Source organism: Macaca nemestrina, chromosome 5, assembly GCF_043159975.1.
Source record: "Macaca nemestrina isolate mMacNem1 chromosome 5, mMacNem.hap1, whole genome shotgun sequence".
NCBI lineage: Eukaryota > Metazoa > Chordata > Mammalia > Primates > Cercopithecidae > Macaca > Macaca nemestrina.
This window is the reverse complement of record NC_092129.1, coordinates 139293739-139316706: the sequence shown is the minus strand read 5'-3', so window position 1 is coordinate 139316706 and position 22968 is coordinate 139293739. Positions and strand designations below refer to the sequence as shown.

Below are 22968 nucleotides of genomic sequence, written 5' to 3'. Positions count from 1 at the left end.
AGGTTCTCACCAGACACCAAATTTGTAAGCACCTTGATCTTGGACTTCCCAGCCTTTGGAATTGTGAGCAGTAAATTTCCATTGTTTTTAAATTACCCAATCTAAGCTATTTTGTCAGAGTAACCTGAATGGAGTTAAAAGACAGAAATTGGCAGAATGGATAAGAAAAAACATGATCCAACTATATGCTGTATATAAGGGACTCATTTTATTTTACTTTATTCTTCTTAAAATTTTGTTTACAGTTCCTTTCTTACCTGAAGGAGACTCATTTTAGATCCAAAGATACACATAGGTTGAAAGTAAAAGAATGAAATAGTAATCAAAGGAGAGTTGAGATAGCTATACTGACACCAGATAAAATAGACTTTAAGTAAAAAAAAATTGTTAAAAGAGGCTGAATGTAGTGGCTCATGCCTGTAATCCCAGCACTTTGGGAAGCTGAGGAAGAAGGATCACTTGAGGCCAGGAGTTCAAGACCAGCCTGGGCAACACAGTGAGACCCCCATTTCTACAAAATAATTTTAAAATAATTATCTGGGTGCCATGGCATGAGCCTATAGTCACAGTTACTTGAAGGCTGAAGTGGGAGGATTGCTTGAGCCCAGGAGCTCAAGGCTGCAGTGAGCTATGATCTTGCCATTGCATTCATGCCTACCCAAACAACAGAGCAAGACCTTGTTTCTAAAAAAAAAAAAAAAAAAAAAAAAAAAAAAAAAAAAAAATTAAAAAGTTGTTACAAGAGACAAAGAAAGTCATTATATATTGATAAAAGGGTCAATTGATCAAGAAGAAATATAGCAGCTATAAACATACATGCATCAGACAACAGAAGCCCAACATACATGTAGCAAGCACTGACAAAACTGACAGGAGGGAAATATGGTTGTCGTTCTGTACATGCAGGGGATTGGTTCCAGGACCCCTGTTGGATAACAAACTCTGCAAGTACTCAAATCCCTTATATGAAGTGGTGTACTATTTGCATATAACCTATGCACATCCTCCTATATACTTTAAATAATCTCTAGATTACTTATAATACCTAATAAAATGTAAATGCTATGTAAATAGTTGGTATACTATAATTGTTTTTATTTGTATTTTTTAATTGTTGTATTACTATTTTTATTTTAACTTTTTCAAATATTTTTGATCCATGGTTGGTTGAATCTGTGGATATGGAATCCATGGTTATGGAGAGCTGACCATAGACAGTTCTACAATAATAGTTGGAGACTCCAGTACGACACTTCAACAGTAAATAGAACATCTAGACAGAAGTTTGATAAGAAAACAGAAGACTTTAAAACAACACTAAACCAAGTAGACCTAACAGACATATAAAACACTTTACCCAACAACAGCAGAATGTGCACTTTTTTCAAAAGTGCACATTCTCCAGGACAGATCATGTGTTAGGCCATAAAGCAAGTGTGGCTACAAAACAATACATTAGAAAAATACCTAAATCATACAAGTATCTTCACCAACCACAATGCAATGAAGCTAGAAATCAATAACAAGGAAAACTGAGAAGTTCACAAGCATATAGAAATTAAACACCACAGGGTCTTGCTCTGTCAACCAGGCTGGAGTGCAGTAGCATAATCATAGCTCACTGCACCCTGAATTCCTGGGATCAAGCGATCCTCCCACCTCAGCCTCCTGAGTAGCTAGGACTACAAGGCTCAAGCCACCACAGCCAGCTAACTTTTTCATTTTTATCTTTTGGTAGAGATGAAGTTTTGCTTTGTTGCCTGAAATGATCTCAAACTCCTGGCCTCAAGCAATCCTCCCACTGCAGCCTCCCAAAATGCTGGGATTACACTGTAAACCATTACAAGCATGAGCCACTACACCTGGATAAACAATACATTCTTAAAACAATCAGTGAGTCAAAGAACTCATAAAGGAAAGTATAAAACACTTTAAAATGAATAAAAACAAAACCACAATACTTCAAAACTTATGGGATGCTGTTAAAGCTGTGCTGAGAGAAATTATAGCTGTAAACACTTACTTTATTAAAAGATTTCCAATCTGGCCAGGTGCAGTGGCTCATGCCTGTAATCCCAGCACTTTGGGAGGCCAAGGTGGGCAGATCCACCTGAGGGCAGGAGTTCGAGACCAGCCTGACCAACATGGTAAAACCCCGTCTCTACTAAAAATAGAAAAATTAGCCAGGCATGGTGGCACATGCCTGTAATCCCAGCTACTCGGGAGGTTGAGGCATGAGAATCACTTGAACCCAGGAGGTGGAAGTTGCAGTGAGCTGAGATCGTGCCTCTGCACTCCAGTCAGGGTGACAGAGTAAGACTCTGTCTCAAAAAAAAAAAAAAAAAAAAAGATCTCCAATCAACAACCAAATATTACACCTTGAGGAACTGAAAAAATAAATGTAAATTAAATGAGAAACTAGCAGGAGGAAGGAAACAGAAACACTTAAGAGCAGAGATAAAGGAAATAAAGAATAGAAAAACAATAGAGGCCAGGCACAGTGGCTCACGCCTGTAATCCCAGCACTTTGGGAGGACGAGACAGGCAGATCACCTGAGGTCAGAAGTTCGAGACCAGCCTGGCCAAAATGGCAAAACCCTGTCTCTACTAAAATATGAAAAAGCAGCCAGGTGTGGTGGCCAGCACCTGTAATCACAGCTATTCAGGAGGCTGAAGCAGGAGAATTGCTTGAACCTGGGAGGCAGAGGTTGCAGTGAGCTGAGATCACGCCACTGCACTCCAGCCTGGGTAACAGAGCAAGACTCCATCTCTCAAAAAAAAAAAAAAATAATATTAATAAAGGAAAAGAAAATCAATCAATGTAATATACCACATATTAATAAAAGAAAAAACTCCACATATCTCAATTGACACAGAAAAAATATTTGATAAAATCCAACACCCTTTCATAATAAAAATTCTCAAGACACTAGGAATAGAAGGGAACTCCTTCAACATGATAAAGGGCATCTATGAAAAACCTACAGCTAACTTCATACTTGGACTAAAGTTTTCCCCTTATGATCAGCAATAAGACAAGGATGCTACTTTCACCACTGCTATTTAACATTGTATTGGAAGTTCTAGCTGGAGCAATTAGGCAAGAAAAAAAAAAAGTAAAACTATCTCTACTGTAAGATGATATGATTCTATGCATATAAAAATCCCAGGGTGGGTGTGGTGGCTCACACCTGTAATCCCAGCACTTGGGGAGGCTGAGGCAGGAGAATTGCTCTAGCCCAGGAGTCTGAGACCAGCCTGAGCAGTATAGTGGTCTCTATAAATTTTTAAAATTAGCCAGGTATGGTGGTGTGCATCTGTGGTCCCAGCTGCTTGGGGGACTGAGGTGGGAAGATTGCTTGAGCCTAGGCTGAGGGTGTAGTGAGCCATGATCTCACCACTGTACTCCATTCTGGGTGACAGAGCAAGACTCTGTCTTAAATAAGTAAATAGATAAATAAATATAATATAATAAAAAAAATTCCCAAAGAATCTATACACACACAAAATCTACTAGAACAAATAAATGAATTCAGCAAAGTTTCAGGGTACAAGATCAATGCATGAAAATCAGTTGTGTTTTTATACACCTGCAATGAATACTTTGAGAAGAAATTAAGAAACCAATTACATTTACAACAGCACATAAAATAATAAAATACTTAGTATTCGATTTAGCCATGGAGGTGAAAGACATACACAAAAACTACAAAATAGGCCGAGCACGGTGATTCATGCCTGTAATCCCAGCACTTTGGGAGGCTACGGCAGGCAGATCACGAAGTCAGGAGATCAAGACCAGGCAGATCACGAAGTCAGGAGATCAAGACCATGGTGAAACCCCATCTCTACTAAAAATATAAAAAAATTAGCCCGGCATGGTGGCGGGTGCCTGTGGTCCCAGCTACTCAGGAGGCTGAGACAGGAGAATGGCGTGAACCTGGGAGGTGGAGCTTGCAGTGAGCCGAGATCGCACCACTGCACTCCAGCCTGGGCAACAGAGCAAGACTCCATCTCGAAAAAAAAAAAAACAAAACTACAAAATACTGCTGAAAGTGATTAAAGATGACCTAAATAAATGGAATAGTATCCCATGTGTAGGTATCAGAATACTTGATATCAAGATGATAATATTCAAAGCAATCTACAGATTCAATGCATTCTCTATCACAATTCCAAGGCTTTTTTGCAGAAATGGAAAAGCTGATCCTCAAATTCACATGAAATTGCAACAGGGCCCAAACAGTCAAAACAATCTTGAAAAAGAACAAGATTGGTGGACTCCTTCTTCTCAATTTCAAAACATACTACAAAGCTACAGTAACCAAAACAGTGTGGGACTGGCATAAGGCAACACATATAAACCAATGGAGTAGAATGACAAGTTCAGAAATAAACCCATACATCTATGGCCAACTGATTTTCACTAAGGGTGCCATGATTAATGGGCAAATAAACAGTCTTTTCAATAAATGGTGCTGGGACAACCACATATTCATGTGCAACAAATGGAGGATCCTTCATACCGTATATAAAAATTAGCTCAAAATGGATCAAAAACCTAAACATAAGATCTAAAACTGTAAAACTCTTAGAAGAAAACAAAAGGGTAAGTATTTAAGACCTTGGATTTGGCAGTCAAAGGACATCATGAAACTGAAAAGACAACCTAGAGAATAGTTGTAAGTCATATATCTGATAAAGACCTAGTATGTAGAATATATAAAGAATCCTTACAATTCTACAACAGAAAGACAAACATTCCAATTTTAAAATAGGTGAAGGACTTGAATAAATATTTCTGCAAAGAAGATATAAAAATGGCCAATAAGGCCAGGCACAGTGGCTCATGCCTATAATCCCAGCACTTTGGGAGGCCAAAGAGGGCAGATCACTTGAGGTCAGGAGTTCAAGACCAGTCTGGTCAACATGGCAAAACCCCATCTCTTCTAAAAATACAAATATTAGCTGGGCATGGTGGCCCATGCCTGTAATCCCAGCTACTACAGAGACTGAGGCAGGAGAATCACTTGAACCCAGGAGGCGAAGGCTGCAGTGAGCTGAGACTGTGCCATTGCACTCCAGTCTGGGTGAGAGAGATTGGTTCTGTCTCAAAAAAAAAAAAAAAAAAAAAAAAGGGCCAATAAGTACATGAAAAGATGTTCACTGCTGGGAGCGGTGGCTCACACCTGTAATCACAGCACTTTGGGAGGCTGAGCAGAAGGATTGCTTGAGCCTAGGAGTTTAAGACCAGCCTAGGCAACATTGCAAGACCCCGTCTCTACAAAAAATTAAAAATTAGCTGGGTGTGGTGGTGTGTGCCTTTAGTCCCAGCTACTCAGGAGGCTAAGGTGGGAGGATCACTGGAGCCCAGGAGGTTGATGCTGCAGTGAACTGTGTTCCCACGACTACATGCCAGCCAGGGCAACAGAGCAAGACCCTGTCTCAAAAACAACAACAACAAAAGAGATGCTCAGTATCGCTGTCATAAGGAAAATGTAAATTGAAACCACAATGAGATACTAGGATGGTTATATTAAAAAAAGGGGAATAACAAGTGTTATGGAGAAACTGTACAATCTGTAGGGATGTAAAATGATTCTGCTGCTATGGAAAACTGTTTGGCAATTCCTCAAAAAATTAACCATAGAGTAACCGTACGACCCAGCAATTTTACTTCTAGTAAATACCTGAAAGAATAAAAAAACAGGTACTCAAATACTTACGCATGAAATGTTCATAGCAGCATTATTCAAAATAGCCAAAAGGTGGAAACAACTCAAATGTTCATCAGCAAATGAATGGATAAACAAATTGTGATATATACATATAATGGAGTATTATTCAGCTATAAAACAGAATAAAACACTGATACATACTACAACATGGATGAATCTCAAAAACATTATGCTAAGTGAAAAAATAGTAACACAAAAATACAGACAAAAGGTCACACATTGTATGATTTTATTTATATGAAATGTCCAGAATAGGTAAATCCATAGAGATAGAAAACAGATTGGTGACTGCCAGGGGCTGCAGGTAGGTAGGAATGGGCACTAACTGCTTAAGAGAAATAGGGTTTTATTTTGGGTGATGAAAATTTCACCTCGACTCTTTTTAAAAAAGCACCAGAAATTGTTGTAACAGTCAGATTACTGGTTACATTTTGGGGAAGTGGTAACTGGAAGATAACATGAGAGGAGCTTCTGGGGTGTTGGTCATATTTTATTTTTTGATCTGGGTATTGGTTACCTAGGTCTATTCACTCTATGAAATTGTTAAGCTTCACACTTGTAACGTGTTTTGTTTTTGTTTTTGAGATAGGGTTTTACTATCACCCAGGCCAGAGTGCAGTGGTGCAATCATGGCTCACTATAGCCTCCACCTTGTGGCCTCAAGCAATCCTCCCACCTCAGCCTCCTGAGTAGCTGGGACTAAAGGCAGCTGCTCCCATGCCTAGCTAATTTTTTTAGTTTTTGTAGAGACAAGGTCTCGTTTTTTTGCCCAGGTTGGTCTTGAACTCCTGGACACAAGTGATCCTCCCGCCTTGGCCTCCTAAAGTGCTGGGATTACAGGCATGAGCCACTGTGCCCAGCCTGTTTTTAAAATATGAACATTGTACTTTAATATAAAAGTTTACTTAGAAAATAAGTTAAATGGGGTCAGGCACAGTGGCTCACCCTGTAATCCCAGCACTCTGGGAGGCCGAGGCACGTGGATCATCTGATGTCAGGAGTTTGAGACCAGCCTGGCCAACATGGTGAAACCCTGTCACTATTAAAAATACAAAAATTAGCTGGGCATGGTGGCAAGCACCTGAAATCTCAGCTACTCGGGAAGCTGAGGCAGGAGAATTGCTGGAACCCAGGAAGTAGAGGTTGCAGTGAGCTGAGATCATGCCATTATACTCCAGGCTGGGCAACAACAGCGAGACTCTATCTCAAAAAAAGAAAAAGAAAAAGAAAAAAAGTTAAACGGTTACCATATGACTATATATTCCTAGTTATGTACCCTAGGAAACTGAAAACATATATTTACACAAAAACTTGCATATGAATGTTCATAGATTATTCATAATAGGCAAAATATGAAAATAGCCCAAATGTCCAACAATTGGTAGACAAAACATGGCACATCCATACAGTGGAATAATTAGCCATAAAATACAACAAAATAATGATACATGGTATAACATGGATGAACTTTGACAACATTATGCTAAGTGAAAGAAGCCAGACACAAAAGAAATTTATTGTATGACTCCATTTATATTAAATGCTCAAAACAGGCAAATCCATAGAGACAGAAAGGAGACTGGTGATTGCCAGTGGCTTAGGAGTAGGGGTAACTGGGAGTATCTGCTAATGGGTATGTGTTTTTTTAGAGGATGAAGGAAATGTTCTGGAATTAGATAGTGGTGACAGTTGTACGACACTGAAGATATTAAAAATCACAGAACTATACACTTGAAAACGGTGAATCTGGCCAGGCACAGTGGCTCACGCCTCTAATCATATCACTTTGGGAGGCTAAGGTGGAAGGATCACTTGAGCCCAGGAGGTGGAGGCTGCCGTGTGCCATAATTGCGGCACTGTACTTCAGCCTGGACGAGAGAGTAAGACCCTGTCTCAAAAAAATAAAGGTGAATTTTATGTTATGTGAAATTCAAATATTAACTGTAATTCAATAAAAAAGATCTTAAATATTTCATCATTCATAATACATGTGAGTTCTCTTTCCCCTGTCTATATTTCCTTTACAATCGGCCACCATCGAAAAGTTGAGGAAGCCTACAGCTCTCAGGAGCAGTCCTTTGAGCTTGGGTAGGGGCACTTAGAATGGTCCAACATTTGACATACTATTGTAAGCTTTCCTACAATACAGCCTCTAACAAAACTAGGCTGTCTCAAACCCCTGGTAACATAATTGTTTACCTTTATACCAAGAAGGTTGGGAAAGCACCAAATTCTGCATGTGGTGTGTGCCCAGGCCAACTTAAAGGGGTTTGTACTGTGAGACCTGAAGTTCTTATGAGATTGTGCAAAACAGAAAGACATGTCAGCAGGGCCTATGCTGGTTCCATGTGTGTTAAATGTGTTCATGACAAGATCAAGCGTGCTCTCCTTATCAAAGAGCAGAAAATCGTGAAAGTGTTGAAGAGTCAGAAAGCTAAATAAAAATGAAGCTTTTTGAATAATAATAATAGAAAAAAGAAGTCCAAAAGGAAAAACAGTATTCTAAAAAATGTTCCCTTTCCCTCACCTATCTCCCAGATCAGTGCAACTGAGACACCATTGGAGAACCGAGGTCTAAGCAGCAAAGCAGGGGATGGAGGTAGGGCTGTGAGTCATAGTTTGTATGAAAGCTTGTGACCAACATCTTTGTCTCTGAACAGGGGAATGTGACAGTTGATGAGAAACAGATCTTGGGCTGGAACAAAGGAGAGAAAGTGGTGGTGACAACGTGTTGGCAGCCCTGGCACCAGGTTGCTTTCCATTGCTTCATCCACCAGGTCATGCCTCAGGAATAAGTAATCCTTAACTAATATATCAGTAGCATGAGGCCCCCTGAGGTACTTTTTGCCCTTTATTGACTTCTTATTCCACTGATGGCTTTGCTTATATCATGAATAGTCCTGAAAGTTACTAAAACCAAAGATTATTTGGGTAGTAAACTAGACCTCCAGGACTCTAAAAGTGCCTGGATTTACAAATCAAAATCAAAACCAGCCAGGCATGGTGGCTCACGCCTGTAATCTGAGCACTCTGGGAGGCCGAGGTGGGCAGATCACTTGAGGTCAGAAGTTCATGACCAGCTTGGCCAACATGGTGAAACCCTGTCTCTACTAAAAATACAAAAATTAACCAGGCATGGTGGCACACGTCTGTAATCCCAGCTACTCGGGAGGCTGAGGCAGGAGAATCGTTTGAACCTGGGAGGCAGAGGTTGCAGTAAGCCAAGATGGTGCCACTGTACTGCAGCCTGGGTGACAGAGTGAAATTCTGTCTCAGCCTCCCAAATAGCTGGGATTATAGCCATGTGCCACCACACCCAGCTAATTTTTGTATTTTCAGTAGAGACAGGGTTTCGCCATGTTGGCCAGGCTGGTCTCGAACTCCTGATCTCAGGTGATCTGGCCCCTCTTGGCCTCCCAAAGTTTTGGGATTAGAGGCATGAGCCACCGCGCCTAGCCCATTTTTAATTTTTTTTAAATTTATTTTTGAGACAGGGTCTTGTTCTGTTGCTCAGGCTGGAGTACAATGGTGCAATCACAGTTCACTGCAGCTTCAACCTCCAGGGTTCAAAACGATCCTCCCACCTCAGCCTCCTGAGTAGCTGGGACTACAGGCATGGACCACCATGCCGGGCTAATTTATATTTTGTAGACACAGGGTCTCACTCTGTTGCCTGGCTGGTCTTGAACTCCTGGGCTCAACTGATCTGCTGACCTCGGCCTCTCAAAGTGCTGGGATTATAGGTGTGAGCTACTATGCCCAGCCCCTATTGGGATTTTGTTTTTTATTTTTTCAAGATGGAGTCTTGCTCTGTCGCCCAGGCTGGAGTATAGTGGCATGATCTTGGCTCACTGCAACCTCTGCCTCCCGGTTTCAAGCAGTTCTCCTGCCTCAGCCTCCTGAGTAGTTGGGATTACAGGTATGCGCCACCACACCTGGCTAATTTTTGTATTTTTAGCAGAGATGGGGTTTTACCATGTTGGCCAGGCTGGTCTCAAACTCTGGTCTCAAACTCCTGGTCTCAAAGTGTTCCACCCACCTCAGCCTCCCAACGTGCTGGGATTACAGGCATGAGCCACCATGCCTGGTCCCCTACTGGCATTTTAAATGAGCAGAGAGTAAGGGGTTTCCTTGGTGTTTTGAAATGATGCTTGCCTGCTACTGTGTACCAGAGATTTCAATGTGTGTGGGACAAGTACAAGACTGAGTTAAAAACTGATGGACAGCTGCCCTGAAATCTGATATTGAAGGATCAAACATATCCTTTGTGATTGTCCCCGCTTCATTGAGTCTCCTTTGCTTACTCATACCCCAATCCTCTAAGGACATACCCAATTTCACTTTGTCTTTGTATGGACCAATAAAAGAGGCTAGAACCAAGATAAGAGATGTTCTACTTAGGGGCACATTGGAGTCCAGGGCCCAGGAAGAATATGAACACCTAAACTCTATAGCTTTAATGTAAGTATCATGGCACAAAATGAGAGATGGGACTTCAGGAATAATTTATTCAATGCTAAATGAGGTGAGGAGTGGCAAGTCTAAAATACATACCCTCTTTGTACATTCTAATCTTGTTCATCCTCTGCAAGTACAATATACATATTCACTCACCCAACTCACCATTTCCTGGAAGCTAAAATGACAGGATCTTCTCTACAACTTATCCCCACTCCCAGCAGCCACACCCACCTTCTGGAAGTCAGATCCTTCAGGTGATTGTCTACTGGCCACAAGGGCACCCATCATTTCCATGGCCTCCGTGGTTTCTAGCCCTGCCTTTCTGGGGGCAGAAATGTCTGCTGCGGTCCTTCCTTTTGAAAATCTGAAGACTTTTGGAATTGCCCCTGAAAAGAAAGGAAGATAAGAGGGTGAGAGTCGTAACAATGTGATCAATAGTCATCCTTAGGAAGGTGGTTACAGGAAGGCTGGGTGGAAGCTTGGCAGGGGCAGAGTATCAGAGAGATGAAAGAAAATAATATCTTAATATGGTTGATTTTATCTCTGCTATCTTTCTCCACATTCTCTACCTTTTGTTCTCCCTGTTATGTAACTCTGCCTCTGTTTTCACCCTGTTCATTCACTTCCCTTAAACATACTCATTTCCCTTATTTTCTACAAAACTCCTTTCTTGCCTGATCCTCCACAAATGGAACCAAAGTCTATAAATTTTTAAATCATTACATCTAAATTTGTCATCTTCTGTCCTTTTGCATGTGACAAATATTTTGTTATCTTTTGTGTACCTGTATTACTTTGTGAAACAGGTATCTTGAGTTATATCATTTAATGTCCAAGTGCTTGTACAACATTAATGAATACAAACAACCAGGTACAGAGGTTGGGGAAAGAATGGGAAGAGGAAGAGAGGGAAAAGGAAATAATGGTAAGACATTCTCGAAGAAAGCATGTTGCCCAGCATTGATGGGAACAGGAGAATTTAGGAAGTCTTGAGGGAAAAGCAGCAGCACCTATTTGTGACGATGGAAAACAGACAAGAGGTGTGAAGGAAAACAGGGATGCACTGAGTAGGAGACACACGACTTAAAAAAAATAATTTTAATACGGAAAAGTATACAGAGGGGTAAAAAAAAAAAAAAAAACTGGCCTATAATTCCACAGCACTGGATAACCCTTACTACATATTATTTTATACATATATATGTGTGCATGTGTACATATTTTGTTTATAAAACATTTATATTTTACATAAAATTCATTTTCATGGTCACAATGTTGAAACAAAACAGAAGATACAAAATAAAAAGTGATAGCATTCCTTTTCCCTCTCCCAAAGGCAACCTTTTTTGGTTACGATTTAGTTTTGATGAGATGACAAGAGGATGCTGGAGATCATAAAGCGCTGAATTACTTCTTCAACCAAATCAGAGGGGTTTGGGGTTTGACTGACTTCAACACGTTTATGAAGTCTGGCTGGGAGAAAAAGGGGGCCATCTGAAAACTGGATCCCCAAAACCTTTTTTTTTTTTTTGCTAATTGTAAGGTCAGTTTAACTCCTTTTCATCCTCAGTTTCTCTTCTAGGAGCTGCAGAAGCAGTGTTCCCATCATGGCCTGGCACCACTATTCCAGAATGCTGTTGAAGTGAGGGAACCACTGGCAACCTTGACATGCCTCACTGATAAAGTGCTTTGTATACAAAGACCCAGGACAGAAGCAAGAGGACAGTTGGCTTCTAGAGTGCTAAACACCCAGAAAATACAATAGGCAATTTACAGTTTTTACCGACTTATAATTTGCTAAGTATTCACAATTTGTTAATAAAAACAGCTACTATTACCACATTGATTCTTTCAATGAATTTTTATTGAGCACCTGCTATATGCCAGACAACTGTGCACTGTGAATACAATGATTAAAAAATAGTAAGCAAAGGCAGACTTCTTGCTTTGGGGAGTTTATGATGTACTTAAGGGGAGCATATATTAATCAAAGAAACATAAATGTAAAATTACAACCATGTTAAGTGCTACAACATAAACATACATGTTTTATATGTATTCTTCTGAAAGTGTATACGGGTTGAGGGCAAATCAGAAGAGTTGTGATTTTTAGAAGATTTTCATTATAAATTCAACTTCGTGGCTTATCAATGAATATTGTATACATAACTTAGTTAAAAATTACATAAACATTATTGCAATTTTAAACTCTAAAGAAGAGATGGGCTCACAAAACTATTTCCATTTGTCCATGTTCTCACATAAATTGTTAATAAATGAAGACTTTGTTTAGGTTCTTATCGTAGATTTGGTATGTAAGCTTTGTTAAGGTGAGAACCAAGGTTTAGGGATATATATTAATATATTAACAAAGCATATATACACACACACACACACACACATATATATATATATATATATATATATGAAACTACCTCACTTATTTCTGTTACAGGCTACATCCTCTCTGAACCGTCCTCCAACTTTTAAAATTACACTTCATGTTCCTATTGGATGCATGTGTCCTGTATGTCCACCTCCCCACCCCATTCTTCCTTAGTCCCTGAACCTGGCAGACCAATAAATGGACTATGTGCTGGCATGCTCTGCTACCAAAATATTAACTTTCTGACTTTTTTGAAAGATGAAGTGTCATAGGTGAAGTAAGAATACTTAACTATATTATTCAGCAATACTAACAGAGAGTATTATGTGCCCTGTGAATATAATACGGTTTGTAAAGCAGAATGCCCCCATTTGCAAGGCCAAGGGGAATTTTTAGGGAGTTATACACCTTAGGTAAAATTAGGTATTTGCCTAAATTTAAACATAATTACTGATCATCTGCTCTCACAATTGAGGATGTCTGATAAAAGTTGTTCCTGATGTTTGTAAAATTTAAAACATAGTTATATTACACCATAAGCTGCATTTAAAATTCAGGGCCCATTTCTTCCATGTGTCTAACTCTCCTAAGTTGAAAGTTTATTCAGTACTGTGATGGTAGAGAACAACAACAAAAAAATATGCTCTATCTCCAGCTACTGGGTTAGAATTCTGTCCTTCCTTTCACCTGTCTTCTCTGGATAGGTTCCAAAGCTAGATCCCACTAACCAAAAGGAAGGAGGCAGCAACACTTCCTGCCCAGAATAGAGATTCCTAAAAGTTCTCCCTCTGCTGGTTCAAGGAAGATATAAAGAATGCCACTCCCATAACTCTTTAAGTGAGCATTATTTTTGAAAAACCCGCAAATTGGTAGATGCCTTTGGTGTAAATCCTGAAGTTATCCAGAGAATACAAAAAGAGTTACTACCAAAGCTTAGGCTCAAAGTACTCCAGCCCTAGCTACCTGAACTAGTTCTGCCCTTCCTACAATAAATTTTGCCTCTTTTCTCTTCTCACTCCTTTCAAGTGGCCCCCTCCTAACCTAGAGAGTAAGATTCCAGTGCCCTCTGAGGGAGTAAGGTTAGGATTGGGATCTCCTCCTCTTTCCCTAAAACCACTGGTCCTGCCCTAAAGGGAAGTGGAACTAAGTGAACAAGACTGAAAATCAGCACAAATTGGCGTTAAAAATTATGTTCCCTGAATTCCTATAGATAACCTGCTAGAACAGGGAGGGAGTAGTTCTCTGGGAAAACAAATCTCCCTGAAGCTCATTTGGGTTTAAACTCTTCTAAATGGCACCTTTTGAGTTAGTCTATGGTTTCCAAGCAAGAAAACTGCATTGAACTCAGGCTTTGTCCTAAAAACCAGGACTAGAAAGGTGACACGGGCAGGATACCCTGATCCTGTACATATTGGTGCTAGGATAAAGATAACGATCCTTATCTCAAAGGAAACAACACAAAACAACTCTGTGACACAGTAAGGTAAACTAACTTGTCTAAAATCACAGCAAGGTAAATGACTGAGGCATAGTCAAGGATCTAGCTCTCGCAAATCTGTGCCATTTCCATAACATGATAGAGAGGCCAGAATGACTTCTAAATTGACATTAAGAAAAATTTAAAATCCTTCTCAAAGTTGACCTAGGGATTTTATAGTTCTGTACATAAGGAAATGGGAAAAAAAAATGGGGGGGGAAATACAGATCAGTAATTTTGTATTATCTTTCAGGAACAGGTGGGTAAATAGGACTCTGAAGGCCCTGTTGAGTCAGGTTATAAACTGCTGACAACAGGGCTATCAAGAGGAAACTGGGACAGAGATAGAAAATCTGAGGACTGAGCTCCTTAATTCCCAAGAGCAGGAACCTGATTGTCCTAGGGGAGCTCAGTTCCCAGGAGAATCTATGGAGAGTCAACACAAAGGTATATAAAAAGCTTCACAATAGGAAGATGCCAATACCAGACAACTGTTGCCTACTCACTACCCATCCAGGCTGCGCTGGGGCAGACTATATGTCCTAACATTGTGGCATGAAGAAGTTCTGACAAGTGAGGAAAGCATGGTTGGGGGTGTGGTTAGACAATAGGGCAGCAGGGATTCATTGTTCTAGTTTTCCTTTGGAGTTCAAATGTGTGCGATTTCAAAACAAAAATCCAGAAGGAAACATGAGATTAATGCATTTATTCCAAGTAATTAACACATTAAAAATAAAGTTAAACTTGTCCAAGCCAACTCATAAATTCTTTAATCTTTTTAACAAATATACAACCCAAAACATCATACTATGGTGGAAATAAATTGGTGGTAGAGGAAAGGATACATATGGGTTTGTGGAACAGGGAATGAGTTCAATCTCAAGACAAGTTTCAGAGATCTTCTACCCCTTCACAACAGAAATGGCTGCCAAACAATTTCATACAAAGTGTTATTGGATCACAATACAATGAACAAAGGCCATTTCAAAAATAAAAGTGATCTCTAAAGCATATCTGCTCCTGGCAATAAACCATGAATAAGTCTTACCGATTTGTCGTCTTCTAAAAGCCTGCCTGCCAGATATTCTTCCATGTTTATTTCCAAACAGGTTTGTGGGTTAGCAGGACAATGCATCTCAAGAAAGGTTAATATAGTAAGGGAAGTACAGGAGTTGACATGCCAATTAAGGGGTATAAACAGTAAACAAAAGAGCTACTCACGCTGCATTTCAAACAATGTTAAGGCAGGCCCATCCAAATGAAAGCCTAAGAGATGAACAATTCTTCCAAGTTTTCCATTTCAGCAAGCTTTCTGGTGTTTTTCCCAGAGATGCATCAACTGCCCAGGAAATTGGGTAGGAATACAACACAGCAATTGGAGAGGTCAGTTGCCTCCATCCTCCCCCACGTTTCAGAAATGGCAGAGTCAAAGCCAAAATACAATCAAAGCACACTATGTGGTGAGCCAGTTAGACATTTGATTTTAATGACAAAGTGGGAGAAAATAAATTGGCCAAAAAAATTAACAGAAAATACATTTTTACAGATATATATATAGAAGTTATCGATTTGTCTGGTGTTTTAAGGGGAAAGGGAAAAGGAAAAGAGGTAAATTTTTTAGCTTCCATGAATATTTACTGTAAGATGCTGATTGCATCTCTTAGTGTAGGTTCCAGATGAGATAGCAAACTAGTCCTGGATCATCTGGGCATCTGATTTCTAGAAGCCAATTTGATTCATTCACAAGTAGCTCTAGGTATTTATTCTTAGTTGTGAACACTGGATTCTGAGTGGTCCTGGATGGCACCAACTGTAGCTTCCTGTTCAGGCATTTCCTGAGGGACCATATTGTCTTCAACTACCTGTTCCTTTGGAGGGGATCTTGACACTGGAGCTTTAACCAAATTCAGAGGGTCGGCACTGTCATCATCTACTTGCAGAATTGCCACCTTTGTGATGGATGCATTTGATACTTCTAGCTGTAATGGCCCCAACTCCAGGGAACTACACTTAGAAGGGTCACCTGGCTCAGAGAGTGGAGAACATAGTTTATCTTTTTGAACTCCAGAGGTCCGTGTGACAAAGTCAACAAGGTCTGGAAGGCAAGGAGATGGCCCAAGGCCTACAGAATTAATTGTTTTTAATTCCAATCTGAGTGACTCTTGTTTGTCTAATTGGGAAGATTCTTGTACTTCCTCAGGCATCATTCCTCCTGCTAACAGGTCAAGGGCCTGGTGTGTTCCCTCTAGGCCCCCCAAGCCATGGTCAACATTTTCTTTAAGTCCAGTTTTCAAAATGTTAGGAGAAGGCATCCTAACACTCCTGGGATTAGATGAGTTTCGTTCACCCTCTGTCTCAAAGTCAAGCACCAAGGTTTTGGGAGAATCTAACGGAAACCCAGAAAAAGATGGGATTGGTTCAAAGTCAGTGGGAGTGGAGGAATTACGCCCTACAGGTGATACAGAATTTTCTTCACACACTTTCTGAGACAAGGCAGTTGGGGATCTATGTGCTGGGCTTACTCGAGTACTGCAGAGATCAACAGGCATATCCCCCAGATTCCCCAGGGCAGTAAGCTCCTCTACCTTTAAGTCTGTAGCTTCAAAGTCTTCCAGGGCCTTGCTTTCTATTGTCACTGTTAACTCTGGATGGACATCTTGTAGCTCCAGTGCTTCTGCTTTTGGTTTCTCTGGGCTCTCCCAGGTCTCTAGCCTCTTCTTGTTTTCATCCCAAACAGCCAACTCATAGATCTTTTTAACTTGAAAGTCTTTTGATCTTTCTCTCTTGAGTTTGAGGCTTCTGTACCTAGAAGTTCTAGAAGCTGATTCTGGAGCTGAATTTCCTAGCCCCTCCTCACTAATAACTGAAACTCCTTGCTCTTGTGGACTACCTGTTAAACACACAGCTGATCTGGGTGGGGACTGAAGCAGCAACTCTGGGGCAGAAATTTTCACAGGTGTATCTTGTGGATTGAGTAAAGACCTAGCTTCTGATAAAAATGAGTCTAATTTTGCTTTTGTGAAAGAGCAAGCCTGTGGACTCAATTTGATCACTACTTTACTTGGAGTTTCACTTCCTGTCATCAATTTATTGGACTGTTCAGCCTCTTTGTCAATCATTAGCAAGTTGGGCTGTTTTACTTCTCCCTCCCACATGTATCTGTTCCCATGGTTCAAATTAGAATCTTCTGTGCTGTGGGGTCCAATGCTGGTACTTGTTCCCTCATCAACTATCCCCTCAGACAGCTCTTTCTCCCTTCCTTTTAGTTCAGTATTTGTCTCTATCTCACTTTCTCTACAATCCTCAGATTTACGGAGCTCTTGGCTTTCCTTATCCTGGTTAACAGATTCTCTGAGGTGGATTTCTACCAACTTCTGAGATTCTTTGCATTGTATATCTAACAGCTGAGGAGGTGGTTCTACACCAGGTGGTCCTGGCTCTCCCAGGTCAAGCTCACTCTTTTTCTCTGGAGATATATCCCTACAAGTGTCACTCTGGAAGGAACTAGAGGTCCATATGGCCAACGTGTCTGTCTTTGGGGTAACTGTTTCATAAGGCCTGCTTTGGCACAACCTTGTCAGAGGCTGTAGGAAGCCATAGGTGCTACCTGTGCTTTTTGGGTCTACATGTTCTACAACTGACCATTTCCCTAGGGCCACCAGAGTTTTTGCAACGGGCTTTTCAGAGTTGCTAACTATAGGAGCAGTGACCAAACCCTCATCTTGATGCAACTCCTCTTGGGATGCACTGCTGTTCAAAGGATAAGTAGAAGAGGTGTCTGAACTTTTGGTTCTAGAGAGGTTGCTATTTTCCCCATTGGCCAATGGACCACCACTTAGCTTAGTCTCAGAGGTACCCTTAGTCTCAGGGCCCCCCTTTCCACCACTACTATAGAATATGTCATACAGGTCCTTAGCATTGGCAGTGGCTAAGCATGAATTTCGCTTCTCTAATTTTTTGGCTTGTTCACTGAACACACTTGACAGGGGTGGTGGAGGACGTACTAACACAGAGTACAGGGTCTGGTCTCGGTCACTCTCACTCACCCCAGGAGCGGTCTCATCAGAAGGAATGGCAGCTGGCTGTGCTGAGGCCATGATGGCTACAGGCAACACTGGGTTCAAAATGTTAGGACCCACGAAGCCAGGGCTGAGAGTCTGAGATACAATTGGGTTTGATTTTACTGGAGCCAAGATAGCATTTGCTTGAGCAGGAGACGGGGCAGCTGGATGAGGTATAATGGGGGGTGGTGGAGGCGGTGGAGGTGGGGGTGGTGGTGGTGGTAGTATTTGTTCAGGTAAATGAGATGGCTCATTCTTTTCAGCCAACACCACTTTTTCCTCTGGAGACCCTTTTAGAATCACCTCTTCCCCTCCAAATGCTTTGGAGATGATGTCTGGAGGTAAGAGGAGATCAGCTGAAGACTCTTTAACCACTGGCAGAGGTTTAGCAGTGGTTCCAGAGGACTTAATAGACAGAAAGGTGTTAAGAGGGGCTGGCTTGCTCATTGTGGCTGAACATGACTTGCGGAGTACTGTGGATGGGATAGGCAGGTTGGGTCGGATCTTAGTCTGTGTTGAAGTTGTCACAACAGGCATCCAAGGGCTGGTATGTGCAACAACAGTTTTCCCAGAGAGCTTGATTTTGATGGGCTTTGCCTTCCCAGCTTCAGCTTTGCCATCCTCTTTGTCCTTACTACTTTCTACAATCTCTTCTTTAGAAATACTTGGGGTCACCACTGAACTTTTCTCCTCTTCTTTTTCTGGCTTCTTCCAGCTGAATTTCCCAAAAGAAGATGATGTTGGTGATTCCTTCTTTACCTCTTCTTTTAACTGGAGTTTGATGCCAGTGTTCCTTTTATTTTCAGCTTTTTCAGGGGAGTTCCTACCCTCAGAGAGTTGGTCTTCTAATTTCTCAGAGACCTTATCATCCTCCTTTACTTCTTTCACAGCTTTTGCCTTTTTTTCTTTCTTCTCCTCCTTTGGTTTCTCACTAAGTTTGCGCTTTAGCTCACTCTGCCGTCGCCGTTCTGTCTCTAGGACCACAGCCAAGCCAGCTTGGCGGTCCAGATTCCGCCGCTCCTCATATAATGGGTTTTCATCCACATATTTCTGGGAAGAAAAAAGATAAAGGCTCAAAAACTGGTGAAAATACAAGAGAAAAAAATATTGGCCCTGCCACTGTTAGAATTCATTCAGTAGAAATCCCCAGAATAATCTTCCTCAAGGACATACGGGATGCTATCTGCTGAGCATTTCCCACTAGGATTGAGGAGAACTTAAGAGGTTATATGGAATTTGAAGTGTCAGTGGCTTTTTCTGGCTCGGAAGCCATTTGACAAAGTCAAAATAATTACTTCAGAAAAGTTGGAAACTCCACAGCCTACTACAAAGACCAACCTTGTATTTCTCATTGTGTTGGTGACCCTTCACATGTTGCTCCCCAGAAATTGGATCCCCCAAAAATTCCTCACAGAGCTGGCAATAAAATCCACTGATGGGAACCAGAAATTCAGAGCCTGGAAGAAGTAGAAAAAAGTCAAGGAAATAAGTCGATTCCACCCAGAATGACAGCAACCAATGGAAATCCCACCACCCCTTTGCAGTAAAATAGTTACAGTATAGAGGGCCTTACTCACTGTGAAGTCAGAAGCAGTATTTAGATGAATCCCAATAGCACAGTCTTTCCAACCTAAGGCTTGAACTACAGTCCTCTAATTCTTCTACCTCTTGGGAACATTAACTGGTTAATTTAGGAGTTTCCTGTGCCAGATTAATTCCTGTTGCTGAGTCTCCTCAAACCCTAACTAGCACTAAGCATCTCAGGAGATATAAAAACTATACTCCCAAATAGTCCATTACCATTTTATGAGGATCTCTCATGTTGGTATTAATTACTGAGGAATCTCTCTTCTGTAGATCTCAAGGATACAGCAGCAGCACTGGCTACTTGTGAAGGTAAGAAATTGAAAAGTTTATGGGCCGGGTGCGGAGGCTCACGCCTGTAATCCCAGCACTTTGGGAGGCAGAGGTGGGCAGATCACGAGGTCAGGGGATCGAGACCATCCTGGCTAACACAGTGAAACCCCGTCTCTACTAAAAATACAAAAAATACAAGACATGGTGGCAGGTGCCTGTAGTCCCAGCTACTCGGGAGGCTGAGGCAGGAGAATGGGGTGAACCTGGGAGGCGGGGCTTGCAGTGAGCAGAGATTGCACCACTGCACTCCAGCCTGGGCAACAGAGCGAGACTCCATCTCAGAAAAAAAAAAAAAAAGAAAGAAATTGAAAAGTTTAAAGACAAAGGAAGGTTCTGCTTCTCCATTTACCGCTTAATAACAATGACTCAAAATATTGTATAGTTCTTAGTTGAAAAGGCAGTTAAATTACTGCATCTCCTATCCTTTTTAACCTGGATTCCAAATAAGTAAGATTTTGGGTCCATAAGCCAATGACAAAGACAGTTCTATTTTAAGTGACATGTCTATGTTTAACATCTGTTAGTAGTAGATTTTTGGTCATGTGGGTAGAGATCATGGTCTTATACATCTCTTTATAGTTTCAGGACCTAGTACACTGTTTTGTACACAGAAGGCATTCTTATGGCTTTGTTAAAAGGAATGGCTGTCTCATGCTATGCTGCTTCCTAGCACGTTAGCTCAGGACACCTCTTCCTCAACTGAATGTAAGGAAACCACAAAGGAGGCAAAGAGGAAACATACCTTTTGCAGGAACAGTTATCTTGTCAGTGCGCTTTATGGCATCTTGTTTGGCCTCACTCTGGGTCTTTGAAGCCCAAGGTCTGTTGTAGGGATCCAGTGTCTATTTGTAAGAGGCAGAGGTGCTCACACAACAGCACTAAAAGCTCAATGACCCACTTTTCTCTTTTTTTCCCCCATAATAAGATCAGGGGACCAGAAGCCCCCAGCTACCCACCCCCACCCCCTCTGCCAACTGTTTAAATGGAAATCACCTGTGGAAAAGGTAAACACATGTTAGACCAAGTACCAGAGAAAGGTAAAATGAAACAAAAAAATCAGGTACTCAAGGAATCAAAAGAGGCAGAAACCTCACTTACACTTGTCATGGTGTTTAGTTACAGCCAAGTCCCCTGGACTGAGCCCTGGGGATGGTGTCTCCTTTGTTGGTGTCTCTTGGCTCTTCAGATTGGGGCTCCTGCCCATATGAGAATGTTTCCTTTTCCAGCTTCGCAATGCAGATAGGGGTATAGAAGTTTGAAGAGAGTGACGGTGGGAGTGAAAATAACAGAGAGTAGGATACCTACCTGTGTGTGCTTCTTATTGTGCATATGAGTGAAGAAGTCAAACATGGTCCCACAGATGGTGTTGCAGTCTTTGCACCAGTGATTGCCCGCATCATAATACTCATAAGCAGCAGTGGGCTGATCCAACTGCTTAGTGGCTGACTGGGGGCTTTCCGCAGGCTTGGGGCTCTTAGTACGAAATTTCTCATTGTTTACTTTTGATTCCTAGAGGGCAAAAACTGTACTTACAAGGAATTCAAGGCAATCTAGACTTGTCTTCTCTTTGAAATAGTAAGTGGCCATAATAATAGAAATAGGGCCATATGACCCTATTTCCAATGTTTAAAGCTGCACAAGTTGGGGGGAACCCTAACAGAAGCATGTCTCTAAGACACAGAACTATTTGACTTCATAGTGCTATTACAGCATAAAAAGTAAGTCATAACGGCAATATATTTACTTACATATCCTAAAATATCTCTAGAAGAACAGCCAAGGTTGTGGAAACATTGGCTGCCTCTGGGGAAGGGAAGTGGAGAACAAGGACGGGTAGTAGTCTCTTTACTGTATACCCTTTAGTAAATGTTGAATGTGTTACCTATGCAACTAAACAGTTAAATTTGAAAATCATGACGACTAGGGAGGGAAGAAAAACTAAAATGGAAAAGGTAATTGACAGGCTAAGTAAAGCAAATGCAGAAAATAGGTGATAGTGAACTCATCACATGCATCCTGGTATGAAAAACTGGAGAGAAGGGTTGGTGTACATAGATAAAGCAGACTATACAACTATACATAGATAAATAAGGTCATCTATGTAGAATGATTTAAAGAAATCTGGGAAAAACATTCCTAACTGCCTAAAATATCACTTTTAGAATTTAACACCTTTAGAGGCCAGGTGCAGTGGCTCACGCCTGAAAGCACATCACTTTGGGAGGTCGAGGTGGGCGGATCACTTGAGGCCAGAAGTTCAAGACAGGCCTGGCCAACATGGTGAAACCCCATCTCTACTAAAAATAGAAAAATTACCCGGGCATAGTGGTGTGTACCTGTAGTCCCAGCTACTCGGGAGGTTGAGGCACGAGAATCACTTGAACCCGGGAGGCGGAGGTTGCAGTAAGGTAAGATTGTGCCACTGCATTCTAGCCTCAGCAACAAGTAAGACCCTGTCTCCAAAAAAAAAAAAAAATTTTAACACCTTTGAGTAACATGTATCTTTTTTTTTAAATATATCAACTCCTTAATATTAAAATGATCAACAGTAAATATTTAATATAAATTAATTTATTACCAAGTTGGAACAAGGCACTCAGGAAATGAGAATTTTGGTTAATGTTCAGGAGTAAAGCACAGGAAAAAAAGATAATTTTTGCAACTCAGAGGCTAGCTATGAATGGGGTTCTATAGTACACAAGATGAAGGAGCTGGGTACCTAGAATATTGGCTCGTTCAGGGAAAAAGGTAGGACAGGAGGAAAGGGAAACAACTGGGGCTTCAAAGATACTCTTTCCCTACCTGAATCCTATTCAAGAATCACTAAAGAGATCACACCAGACAGGTAGGGGATGGGAGAGTTCATACACTACTGGTGGGAGCATTAACTGGCACCATCTTCTAGAAGATAATCTAGGAATACATTAC

At 41.1% G+C, this 22968-nt stretch overlaps 1 protein-coding gene and 1 pseudogene across 7 annotated transcripts in view; one reads left to right on the top strand and one right to left on the bottom strand.

Moving 5' to 3' along the window:
• LOC105489576 (zinc finger protein 318) overlaps window positions 1–22968 on the bottom strand; it is a 62317-nt gene that overhangs the window by 12428 nt on the left and 26921 nt on the right. For 4 of the 7 annotated variants that reach the window (XR_011623703.1, XR_011623702.1, XR_011623701.1 and 1 more), the window contains exons 7-11: window positions 21346–21549; window positions 20783–20882; window positions 19462–19580; window positions 18109–19173; window positions 10431–10585 (exon numbers count right to left, since the gene is read on the bottom strand). Coding sequence is in view for 2 of the 7 variants with exons in the window: in XM_011754469.3 (XP_011752771.2) it covers window positions 15829–19173; window positions 19462–19580; window positions 20783–20882; window positions 21346–21549 (3768 nt within the window). In the remaining 5 variants the exon portion in view is untranslated. Of the gene's footprint in view, window positions 1–5113; window positions 7627–10226; window positions 10586–14753; window positions 19174–19461; window positions 19581–20782; window positions 20883–21345; window positions 21550–22968 lie in introns of those variants that run through there. The other 3 variants (XR_011623704.1, XM_071096995.1, XM_011754469.3) reach the window with 3 other exon arrangements.
• On the top strand, window positions 7726–8187 carry LOC105489573 (large ribosomal subunit protein eL34 pseudogene; annotated as a pseudogene).